The sequence below is a fragment of the Gnatocerus cornutus genome, chromosome 6 (assembly GCF_029298725.1).
Source record: "Gnatocerus cornutus isolate USDA-ARS CGAHR chromosome 6, icGnaCorn1.1, whole genome shotgun sequence".
Classification (NCBI taxonomy): Eukaryota; Metazoa; Arthropoda; class Insecta; order Coleoptera; family Tenebrionidae; genus Gnatocerus; species Gnatocerus cornutus.
The window spans coordinates 19,585,969-19,599,247 of NC_142238.1; the positions used below are offsets into that span (position 1 = coordinate 19,585,969).

Here is a 13,279-nt window from a genome sequence, read left to right on the forward strand (position 1 = left end):
TTAACGTATGTCTTAACTTGAATATTTTGACAGCACACATTGAGGTTATGTTCATGATTTACTAAACTTATTTTCAGAGTACAACAAATGATTAACAACGATCCTGCTTGCACAAGAGACTACCAGAATTCTTTACTGTTTACTTTCTCGTTCTTCTGGGCATGGTAGCAAAGAAATTACACAAGTTAAGAAGTTCATTTGAAGCTATTTAGAGTTGGAGTTGATTTGCAACAAATTGATGGGTCTTTTTGAAATTTTTAAACGCAGGTAAGCTGAAAACTGTTTGAATTCCAGCCTTGAAATGTTTCGTGGTATTTCAGGTTCCAACTTCATTACCAGAGTTTATTATTAAGAGACTGAATCGATGGATGATACCCATAGCCTAAGATGTCGAAAAGGCGGTTGTCGTCGCTCAACGCTAAAGGACTCTGCAAGTTATTGCACAGAATTGAAGAAACCACCCATTCAGTGCTCCCAGAGAACAGTGAATTGATCAAGGAGCATAACATCATGAAAAAGGTGCTGCTTTACTGCAATGTGGATGAAAAAGGTTAAATTTAAACATGTTTTAAGTCAAAGTCAAATGTTCTTTTTCCAGTGGTTGAAGATGTCGTTCAGTGACTGGGAAATGTTCAGAGTGTTGCTGATTTCATTGCGGGAGCACGAAGTTTGCAACGTTTTCAAACCTGATGAGTCTACGAGCAAAAAACGAGTGTTTCTCCAGAGAAGGCTCAAAGGAACTCAACCAACGGAAACAAAGTATCATCGAGATGCAGTTGTCAAGAAAGAAAATACTACAAAGGCTCTGAAGGTCATCTGGTGTCTTGTCAGCTATTTTGTGAAGTCAAAGAAACATCAAGGAATGGAAGTTTATAGAGAATTTTTATTGGTTTTTTGAAAACGCGAGATCTGGAATTCTGGATGCATCGCTGCTTGTTTGGGGAAGGATGGAAGGTTTGTTTTCTTTTCTCTCCATTTATGGTTTTTGGCAAACTTGCGCTAGACGTTAACTGTTACCAATAAACATCCCTAGGGGCTGCTACCAACTTTAGACGAGTGCATTTGATGGTCACGTGCAGTAAAATTCGTAATTTTGGAATGCGGTTTGCGGCATCGTTTTTCTCGCGATTTTTTACATAAGAAATCGTTTTTAGATTTTCCAAAAGTCGAAATTAAACGTCGTTTTTACATTAAAAATAGTGATTGAAAATCACCCCAAAATGACCACTTCCAAACAGTTTTTGGTCAATGCTTTCTTTATTTCGTAGGTAAACTCAATAAATTTTGACTCATTTTACGCAGAATCTCACGCTGAATCCAAATCTGGAATTTAAATTCAGATCCGACAACAAATAACTGAGTTATGGCCGTTTGAATTTTTGGGTTGTCGCCAGATGGCCAAATTTTTGAAGGTTCCAAACAATTCATGCTCGATATCTCGAAAACTATTTCAGATATTGGAATGCGGTTTGCGGCATCGTTTTTCTCGCGATTTTTTACATAAGAAATCGTTTTTAGATTTTCCAAAAGTCGAAATTTGCAAATTTTTGCAAAAATTCATGACTAAAACTATGGCCAAACTTCTCATATCGATATCTCGCTTATTTTTTAGAGTAAACTCGAGTTATTATACATCAGTGAACGCAGAATTTTACGCAGATTCCAAATCTGGGATTTAAATTCAGATCCGACAACAAATAACCGAGTTATGGCCGATCAAAGTTTCGGATAGTTGATTTTCATTTTTTCTCATTTTTCCCAATTTTCAAAGTTAAATATCTCGGAAACTATTAGAGATATTGAGATGCGGTTTGCGCCATCGTTTTTCTCGGCTCATTTTACGTTAGAAAAAGTGCTTAAAAGCCCAAAATTCGATGGTCGATTTTTCGCGAAAAAAAATTGCGACTCAAACGATGAAAATTTTTATTTTTTTTTATTTTTGGCCATAACTCCTAAACCGTTTGTTTGATCGATCTCAAATTGAGCCAGTAGATAGATTTCGAGCTCCTCTTTCGAATGATATATAATACAAAGGTATTAAACGTCGTTTTTACATTAAAAATAGTGATTGAAAATCACCCCAAAATGACCACTTCCAAACAGTTTTTGGTCAATGCTTTCTTTATTTCTTGGGTAAACTCAATAAATTTTGACTCATTTTACGCAGAATCTCACGCTGAATCCAAATCTGGAATTTAAATTCAGATCCGACAACAAATAACTGAGTTATGGCCGTTTGAATTTTTGGGTTGTCGCCAGATGGCCAAATTTTTGAAGGTTCCAAACAATTCATGCTCGATATCTCGAAAACTATTTCAGATATTGGAATGCGGTTTGCGGCATCGTTTTTCTCGCGATTTTTTACATAAGAAATCGTTTTTAGATTTTCCAAAAGTCGAAATTTGCAAATTTTCGCAAAAATTCATGACTAAAACTATGGCCAAACTTCTCATATCGATATCTCGCTTATTTTTTAGAGTAAACTCGAGTTATTATACATCGTTGAACGCAGAATTTTACGCAGATTCCAAATCTGGGATTTAAATTCAGATCCGACAACAAATAACTGAGTTATGGCTGATCAAAATTTCGGATAGTTGATTTTCATTTTTTCTCATTTTTCCCAATTTTCAAAGTTAAATATCTCGGAAACTATTAGAGATATTGAGATGCGGTTTGCGCCATCGTTTTTCTCGGCTCATTTTACGTCAGAAAAAGTGCTTAAAAGTCGAAAATTTGATAGTCGATTTTTCGCGAAAAAAAATTGCGACTCAAACGATGAAAATTTTTCAATTTTTTTATTTTTGACCATAACTCGTAAACCGTTTGTTTGATCGATCTCAAATTGGGCCAGTGGATAGATTTTGAGCTCCTCTTTCGACTGATATATAATTCAATGCTATTAAACGTCATTTTCATTTTGAAAACATTGATTGAAAATCACCCCAAAATGACCACTTCCAAACAGTTTTTGGTCAATGCTTTCTTTATTTCGTAGGTAAACTCAATAAATTTTGACTCATTTTACGCAGAATCTCACGCTGAATCCAAATCTGGAATTTAAATTCAGATCCGACAACAAATAACTGAGTTATGGCCGTTTGAATTTTTGGGTTGTCGCCAGATGGCCAAATTTTTTAAGGTTCCAAACAATTCATGCTCGATATCTCGAAAACTATTTCAGATATTGGAATGCGGTTTGCGGCATCGTTTTTCTCGCGATTTTTTACATAAGAAATCGTTTTTAGATTTTCCAAAAGTCGAAATTTGCAAATTTTCGCAAAATTTCATGACTAAAACTATGGCCAAACTTCTCATATCGATATCTCGCTTATTTTTTAGAGTAAACTCGAGTTATTATACATCAGTGAACGCAGAATTTTACGCAGATTCCAAATCTGGGATTTAAATTCAGATCCGACAACAAATAACTGAGTTATGGCCGATCAAAGTTTCGGATAGTTGATTTTCATTTTTTCTCATTTTTCCCAATTTTCAAAGTTAAATATCTCGGAAACTATTAGAGATATTGAGATGCGGTTTGCGCCATCGTTTTTCTCGGCTCATTTTACGTTAGAAAAAGTGCTTAAAAGCCCAAAATTCGATGGTCGATTTTTCGCGAAAAAAAATTGCGACTCAAACGATGAAAATTTTTATTTTTTTTTATTTTTGGGCATAACTCCTAAACCGTTTGTTTGATCTATCTCAAATTGGGCCAGTAGATAGATTTTGAGCTCCTCTTTCGACTGATATATAATTCAATGCTATTAAACGTCATTTTCATTTTGAAAACATTGATTGAAAATCACCCCAAAATGACCACTTCCAAACAGTTTTTGGTCAATGCTTTCTTTATTTCGTAGGTAAACTCAATAAATTTCGACTCATTTTACGCAGAATCTCACGCTGAATCCAAATCTGGAATTTAAATTCAGATCCGACAACAAATAACTGGGTTATGGCCGTTTGAATTTTTGGGTTGTCGCCAGATGGCCAAATTTTTGAAGGTTCCAAACAATTCATGCTCGATATCTCGAAAACTATTTCAGATATTGGAATGCGGTTTGCGGCATCGTTTTTCTCGCGATTTTTTACATAAGAAATCGTTTTTAGATTTTCCAAAAGTCGAAATTTGCAAATTTTCGCAAAAATTCATGACTAAAACTATGGCCAAACTTCTCATATCGATATCTCGCTTATTTTTTAGAGTAAACTCGAGTTATTATACATCAGTGAACGCAGAATTTTACGCAGATTCCAAATCTGGGATTTAAATTCAGATCCGACAACAAATAACTGAGTTATGGCCGATCAAAGTTTCGGATAGTTGATTTTCATTTTTTCTCATTTTTCCCAATTTTCAAAGTTAAATATCTCGGAAACTATTAGAGATATTGAGATGCGGTTTGCGCCATCGTTTTTCTCGGCTCATTTTACGTTAGAAAAAGTGCTTAAAAGCCCAAAATTCGATAGTCGATTTTTCGCGAAAAAAAATTGCGACTCAAACGATGAAAATTTTTATTTTTTTTTATTTTTGACCATAACTCGTAAACCGTTTGTTTGATCGATCTCAAATTGGGCCAGTGGATAGATTTTGAGCTCCTCTTTCGACTGATATATAATTCAATGCTATTAAACGTCATTTTCATTTTGAAAACATTGATTGAAAATCACCCCAAAATGACCACTTCCAAACAGTTTTTGGTCAATGCTTTCTTTATTTCTTAGGTAAACTCAATAAATTTTGACTCATTTTACGCAGAATCTCACGCTGAATCCAAATCTGGAATTTAAATTCAGATCCGACAACAAATAACTGAGTTATGGCCGTTTGAATTTTTGGGTTGTCGCCAGATGGCCAAATTTTTTAAGGTTCCAAACAATTCATGCTCGATATCTCGAAAACTATTTCAGATATTGGAATGCGGTTTGCGGCATCGTTTTTCTCGCGATTTTTTACATAAGAAATCGTTTTTAGATTTTCCAAAAGTCGAAATTTGCAAATTTTCGCAAAATTTCATGACTAAAACTATGGCCAAACTTCTCATATCGATATCTCGCTTATTTTTTAGAGTAAACTCGAGTTATTATACATCAGTGAACGCAGAATTTTACGCAGATTCCAAATCTGGGATTTAAATTCAGATCCGACAACAAATAACTGAGTTATGGCCGATCAAAGTTTCGGATAGTTGATTTTCATTTTTTCTCATTTTTCCCAATTTTCAAAGTTAAATATCTCGGAAACTATTAGAGATATTGAGATGCGGTTTGCGCCATCGTTTTTCTCGGCTCATTTTACGTTAGAAAAAGTGCTTAAAAGCCCAAAATTCGATGGTCGATTTTTCGCGAAAAAAAATTGCGACTCAAACGATGAAAATTTTTATTTTTTTTTATTTTTGGGCATAACTCCTAAACCGTTTGTTTGATCTATCTCAAATTGGGCCAGTAGATAGATTTTGAGCTCCTCTTTCGACTGATATATAATTCAATGCTATTAAACGTCATTTTCATTTTGAAAACATTGATTGAAAATCACCCCAAAATGACCACTTCCAAACAGTTTTTGGTCAATGCTTTCTTTATTTCGTAGGTAAACTCAATAAATTTCGACTCATTTTACGCAGAATCTCACGCTGAATCCAAATCTGGAATTTAAATTCAGATCCGACAACAAATAACTGGGTTATGGCCGTTTGAATTTTTGGGTTGTCGCCAGATGGCCAAATTTTTGAAGGTTCCAAACAATTCATGCTCGATATCTCGAAAACTATTTCAGATATTGGAATGCGGTTTGCGGCATCGTTTTTCTCGCGATTTTTTACATAAGAAATCGTTTTTAGATTTTCCAAAAGTCGAAATTTGCAAATTTTCGCAAAAATTCATGACTAAAACTATGGCCAAACTTCTCATATCGATATCTCGCTTATTTTTTAGAGTAAACTCGAGTTATTATACATCAGTGAACGCAGAATTTTACGCAGATTCCAAATCTGGGATTTAAATTCAGATCCGACAACAAATAACTGAGTTATGGCCGATCAAAGTTTCGGATAGTTGATTTTCATTTTTTCTCATTTTTCCCAATTTTCAAAGTTAAATATCTCGGAAACTATTAGAGATATTGAGATGCGGTTTGCGCCATCGTTTTTCTCGGCTCATTTTACGTTAGAAAAAGTGCTTAAAAGCCCAAAATTCGATAGTCGATTTTTCGCGAAAAAAAATTGCGACTCAAACGATGAAAATTTTTATTTTTTTTTATTTTTGACCATAACTCGTAAACCGTTTGTTTGATCGATCTCAAATTGGGCCAGTGGATAGATTTTGAGCTCCTCTTTCGACTGATATATAATTCAATGCTATTAAACGTCATTTTCATTTTGAAAACATTGATTGAAAATCACCCCAAAATGACCACTTCCAAACAGTTTTTGGTCAATGCTTTCTTTATTTCTTAGGTAAACTCAATAAATTTTGACTCATTTTACGCAGAATCTCACGCTGAATCCAAATCTGGAATTTAAATTCAGATCCGACAACAAATAACTGAGTTATGGCCGTTTGAATTTTTGGGTTGTCGTCAGATGGCCAAATTTTTGAAGGTTCCAAACAATTCATGCTCGATATCTCGAAAACTATTTCAGATTTTGGAATGCGGTTTGCGGCATCGTTTTTCTCGCGATTTTTTACATAAGAAATCGTTTTTAGATTTTCCAAAAGTCGAAATTTGCAAATTTTCGCAAAAATTCATGACTAAAACTATGGCCAAACTTCTCATATCGATATCTCGCTTATTTTTTAGAGTAAACTCGAGTTATTATACATCAGTGAACGCAGAATTTTACGCAGATTCCAAATCTGGGATTTAAATTCAGATCCGACAACAAATAACTGAGTTATGGCCGATCAAAGTTTCGGATAGTTGATTTTCATTTTTTCTCATTTTTCCCAATTTTCAAAGTTAAATATCTCGGAAACTATTAGAGATATTGAGATGCGGTTTGCGCCATCGTTTTTCTCGGCTCATTTTACGTTAGAAAAAGTGCTTAAAAGCCCAAAATTCGATAGTCGATTTTTCGCGAAAAAAAATTGCGACTCAAACGATGAAAATTTTTATTTTTTTTTATTTTTGGGCATAACTCCTAAACCGTTTGTTTGATCGATCTCAAATTGAGCCAGTAGATAGATTTTGAGCTCCTCTTTCGACTGATATATAATTCAAAGCTATTAAACGTCATTTTCATTTTGAAAACATTGATTGAAAATCACCCCAAAATGACCACTTCCAAACAGTTTTTGGTCAATGCTTTCTTTATTTCGTAGGTAAACTCAATAAATTTTGACTCATTTTACGCAGAATCTCACGCTGAATCCAAATCTGGAATTTAAATTCAGATCCGACAACAAATAACTGAGTTATGGCCGTTTGAATTTTTGGGTTGTCGCCAGATGGCCAAATTTTTGAAGGTTCCAAACAATTCATGCTCGATATCTCGAAAACTATTTCAGATATTGGAGTGCGGTTTGCGGCATCGTTTTTCTCGCGATTTTTTACATAAGAAATCGTTTTTAGATTTTCCAAAAGTCGAAATTTGCAAATTTTCGCAAAAATTCATGACTAAAACTATGGCCAAACTTCTCATATCGATATCTCGCTTATTTTTTAGAGTAAACTTGAGTTATTATACATCAGTGAACGCAGAATTTTACGCAGATTGCAAATTTGGGATTTAAATTCAGATCCGACAACAAATAACTGAGTTATGGCCGATCAAAGTTTCGGATAGTTGATTTTCATTTTTTCTCATTTTTCCCAATTTTCAAAGTTAAATATCTCGGAAACTATTAGAGATATTGAGATGCGGTTTGCGCCATCGTTTTTCTCGGCTCATTTTACGTTAGAAAAAGTGCTTAAAAGCCCAAAATTCGATAGTCGATTTTTCGCGAAAAAAAATTGCGACTCAAACGATGAAAATTTTTATTTTTTTTTATTTTTGGCCATAACTCCTAAACCGTTTGTTTGATCGATCTCAAATTGAGCCAGTAGATAGATTTTGAGCTCCTCTTTCGACTGATATATAATTCAATGCTATTAAACGTCATTTTCATTTTGAAAACATTGATTGAAAATCACCCCAAAATGACCACTTCCAAACAGTTTTTGGTCAATGCTTTCTTTATTTCGTAGGTAAACTCAATAAATTTTGACTCATTTTACGCAGAATCTCACGCTGAATCCAAATCTGGAATTTAAATTCAGATCCGACAACAAATAACTGAGTTATGGCCGTTTGAATTTTTGGGTTGTCGTCAGATGGCCAAATTTTTGAAGGTTCCAAACAATTCATGCTCGATATCTCGAAAACTATTTCAGATATTGGAATGCGGTTTGCGGCATCGTTTTTCTCGCGATTTTTTACATAAGAAATCGTTTTTAGATTTTCCAAAAGTCGAAATTTGCAAATTTTCGCAAAAATTCATGACTAAAACTATGGCCAAACTTCTCATATCGATATCTCGCTTATTTTTTAGAGTAAACTCGAGTTATTATACATCAGTGAACGCAGAATTTTACGCAGATTCCAAATCTGGGATTTAAATTCAGATCCGACAACAAATAACTGAGTTATGGCCGATCAAAGTTTCGGATAGTTGATTTTCATTTTTTCTCATTTTTCCCAATTTTCAAAGTTAAATATCTCGGAAACTATTAGAGATATTGAGATGCGGTTTGCGCCATCGTTTTTCTCGGCTCATTTTACGTTAGAAAAAGTGCTTAAAAGCTCAAAATTCGATGGTCGATTTTTCGCGAAAAAAAATTGCGACTCAAACGATGAAAATTTTTATTTTTTTTTATTTTTGGCCATAACTCCTAAACCGTTTGTTTGATCGATCTCAAATTGAGCCAGTAGATAGATTTCGAGCTCCTCTTTCGAATGATATATAATTCAATGCTATTAAACGTCATTTTCATTTTGAAAACATTGATTGAAAATCACCCCAAAATGACCACTTCCAAACAATTTTTGGTCAATGCTTTCTTTATTTCGTAGGTAAACTCAATAAATTTTGACTCATTTTACGCAGAATCTCACGCTGAATCCAAATCTGGAATTTAAATTCAGATCCGACAACAAATAACTGAGTTATGGCCGTTTGAATTTTTGGGTTGTCGTCAGATGGCCAAATTTTTGAAGGTTCCAAACAATTCATGCTCGATATCTCGAAAACTATTTCAGATATTGGAATGCGGTTTGCGGCATCGTTTTTCTCGCGATTTTTTACATAAGAAATCGTTTTTAGATTTTCCAAAAGTCGAAATTTGCAAATTTTCGCAAAAATTCATGACTAAAACTATGGCCAAACTTCTCATATCGATATCTCGCTTATTTTTTAGAGTAAACTTGAGTTATTATACATCAGTGAACGCAGAATTTTACGCAGATTCCAAATCTGGGATTTAAATTCAGATCCGACAACAAATAACTGAGTTATGGCCGATCAAAGTTTCGGATAGTTGATTTTCATTTTTTCTCATTTTTCCCAATTTTCAAAGTTAAATATCTCGGAAACTATTAGAGATATTGAGATGCGGTTTGCGCCATCGTTTTTCTCGGCTCATTTTACGTTAGAAAAAGTGCTTAAAAGCCCAAAATTCGATAGTCGATTTTTCGCGAAAAAAAATTGCGACTCAAACGATGAAAATTTTTATTTTTTTTTATTTTTGGCCATAACTCCTAAACCGTTTGTTTGATCGATCTCAAATTGAGCCAGTAGATAGATTTTGAGCTCCTCTTTCGACTGATATATAATTCAATGCTATTAAACGTCATTTTCATTTTGAAAACATTGATTGAAAATCACCCCAAAATGACCACTTCCAAACAGTTTTTGGTCAATGCTTTCTTTATTTCGTAGGTAAACTCAATAAATTTTGACTCATTTTACGCAGAATCTCACGCTGAATCCAAATCTGGAATTTAAATTCAGATCCGACAACAAATAACTGAGTTATGGCCGTTTGAATTTTTGGGTTGTCGTCAGATGGCCAAATTTTTGAAGGTTCCAAACAATTCATGCTCGATATCTCGAAAACTATTTCAGATATTGGAATGCGGTTTGCGGCATCGTTTTTCTCGCGATTTTTTACATAAGAAATCGTTTTTAGATTTTCCAAAAGTCGAAATTTGCAAATTTTCGCAAAAATTCATGACTAAAACTATGGCCAAACTTCTCATATCGATATCTCGCTTATTTTTTAGAGTAAACTCGAGTTATTATACATCAGTGAACGCAGAATTTTACGCAGATTCCAAATCTGGGATTTAAATTCAGATCCGACAACAAATAACTGAGTTATGGCCGATCAAAGTTTCGGATAGTTGATTTTCATTTTTTCTCATTTTTCCCAATTTTCAAAGTTAAATATCTCGGAAACTATTAGAGATATTGAGATGCGGTTTGCGCCATCGTTTTTCTCGGCTCATTTTACGTTAGAAAAAGTGCTTAAAAGCTCAAAATTCGATGGTCGATTTTTCGCGAAAAAAAATTGCGACTCAAACGATGAAAATTTTTATTTTTTTTTATTTTTGGCCATAACTCCTAAACCGTTTGTTTGATCGATCTCAAATTGAGCCAGTAGATAGATTTCGAGCTCCTCTTTCGAATGATATATAATTCAATGCTATTAAACGTCATTTTCATTTTGAAAACATTGATTGAAAATCACCCCAAAATGACCACTTCCAAACAATTTTTGGTCAATGCTTTCTTTATTTCGTAGGTAAACTCAATAAATTTTGACTCATTTTACGCAGAATCTCACGCTGAATCCAAATCTGGAATTTAAATTCAGATCCGACAACAAATAACTGAGTTATGGCCGTTTGAATTTTTGGGTTGTCGTCAGATGGCCAAATTTTTGAAGGTTCCAAACAATTCATGCTCGATATCTCGAAAACTATTTCAGATATTGGAATGCGGTTTGCGGCATCGTTTTTCTCGCGATTTTTTACATAAGAAATCGTTTTTAGATTTTCCAAAAGTCGAAATTTGCAAATTTTCGCAAAAATTCATGACTAAAACTATGGCCAAACTTCTCATATCGATATCTCGCTTATTTTTTAGAGTAAACTTGAGTTATTATACATCAGTGAACGCAGAATTTTACGCAGATTCCAAATCTGGGATTTAAATTCAGATCCGACAACAAATAACTGAGTTATGGCCGATCAAAGTTTCGGATAGTTGATTTTCATTTTTTCTCATTTTTCCCAATTTTCAAAGTTAAATATCTCGGAAACTATTAGAGATATTGAGATGCGGTTTGCGCCATCGTTTTTCTCGGCTCATTTTACGTTAGAAAAAGTGCTTAAAAGCCCAAAATTCGATGGTCGATTTTTCGCGAAAAAAAAATGCGACTCAAACGATGAAAATTTTTCAATTTTTTTATTTTTGACCATAACTCGTAAACCGTTTGTTTGATCGATCTCAAATTGGGCCAGTGGATAGATTTTGAGCTCCTCTTTCGACTGATATATAATTCAATGCTATTAAACGTCATTTTCATTTTGAAAACATTGATTGAAAATCACCCCAAAATGACCACTTCCAAACAGTTTTTGGTCAATGCTTTCTTTATTTCGTAGGTAAACTCAATAAATTTTGACTCATTTTACGCAGAATCTCACGCTGAATCCAAATCTGGAATTTAAATTCAGATCCGACAACAAATAACTGAGTTATGGCCGTTTGAATTTTTGGGTTGTCGCCAGATGGCCAAATTTTTGAAGGTTCCAAACAATTCATGCTCGATATCTCGAAAACTATTTCAGATATTGGAATGCGGTTTGCGGCATCGTTTTTCTCGCGATTTTTTACATAAGAAATCGTTTTTAGATTTTCCAAAAGTCGAAATTTGCAAATTTTCGCAAAAATTCATGACTAAAACTATGGCCAAACTTCTCATATCGATATCTCGCTTATTTTTTAGAGTAAACTTGAGTTATTATACATCAGTGAACGCAGAATTTTACGCAGATTGCAAATTTGGGATTTAAATTTAGTGTCTTTATGATGTCATGGCTTTTGTAGTATCAGAGGAAGATGAACACCTAAAACTATTTGGTTTGTTTTAGTCGGAAAAAGAAATGAGCACTGAAATGTCCGACAAGCTGGCTGCGGTTACATCAGCATATAAAAACAACAATGATCTACAAGAATTGAAGAAGTCGTTAAATGAGATATTTTTGAGGAAGCGCCACTTGCGAAGGACTAACCTTGGCTCTTGGCTCTTGGATCAGTTGGAATTAGAGCAATAATCAATTACCATTAATTAAGAATGGATAGTTTCGTCCATTTCAGATTGTTTCCCTCGTCTTTTTTAGGTAAGCCAACAAACATGTTCCTAATGAAACTTTTTCACACTTTTTGCAAGAAGGAGGGAGAGTGTCGAGTTTGTGTTTTTTTATTTTATTAATACTCCTTTAGTTTAATTTGAGGGTATTGTTTTTTATCATTCTTCCTTATTCCTGCAAATGGTTTTGATTCAAAAATTGTAAGTTTTAAAAACAAAAGTTTAGCCCTCTGGTGAGAGGAGGCGTGAACTATCAACTTCGGCGTTATTCCGCTAGGTGGCTTTTATGGAAAAACTTCTCTCACTTTTCGGTGTAAATAAATACAATAAACTACTTAACTTGTTAATTTTAACCTCAGAAAAACGAATCTGAACTTTGATTTAAGATTTACGACTTTGTTAATATTTTATTTAATATTATTTATGGACTAAAGACTGTTGACGCATGTCCTAGCTTCTATGCTTCGTTGACAGATTGCTTGACGCGGGAAATTGAATTTTAAAATTTTTAATTTGCATTTTCTCAAAAAATCTTGCAGATAGCGAGGAACGGAGACCAAAAATGGATGTGGAAATGTTAAATTATGCCATGTGCATAGTTTCGTGTCGATCTGCGAACTTTCGCGTTTTTCGCCAAAAATAGTTCAAAGACTAAACATCATGGATTTTTGGCGATTTCGACAAAAAATAAAATCTCTTTGAAACCGACTTTTTCCATCAATTTGGACCTCAGGAACAAGAATCCGTCAAAGATTTTTCGATCAGACGCTCCGTTAATGTTTTATTAATTTTTCAAACTTTTATTTGGTTTGCAGTTTTTCGATGAAAATTAAAGCAAGAAAATACTCTTTTTATTAATTTTGTCCTCAGGAGTAAGAATCTAAAGTCTGATTTAACATTCACGACTTGGTTACGATTCTATTA

General features: G+C 33.9%; 1 protein-coding gene across 1 annotated transcript; it reads left to right on the forward strand.

Annotated features, from left to right (window-relative positions):
• The first annotated feature begins 463 nt into the window (after nucleotides 1–463).
• LOC148173680 (uncharacterized) lies at nucleotides 464–12,213 on the forward strand. Its single transcript, XM_088039410.1, has 3 exons — nucleotides 464–550; nucleotides 599–954; nucleotides 12,138–12,213. The coding sequence occupies exons 1-2, from the start codon at nucleotides 536–538 to the stop codon at nucleotides 896–898; spliced, it is 315 nt and encodes a 104-aa protein (XP_087895536.1). The 5' UTR covers nucleotides 464–535; the 3' UTR covers nucleotides 899–954; nucleotides 12,138–12,213.
• Nucleotides 12,214–13,279: the final 1,066 nt, after the last annotated feature.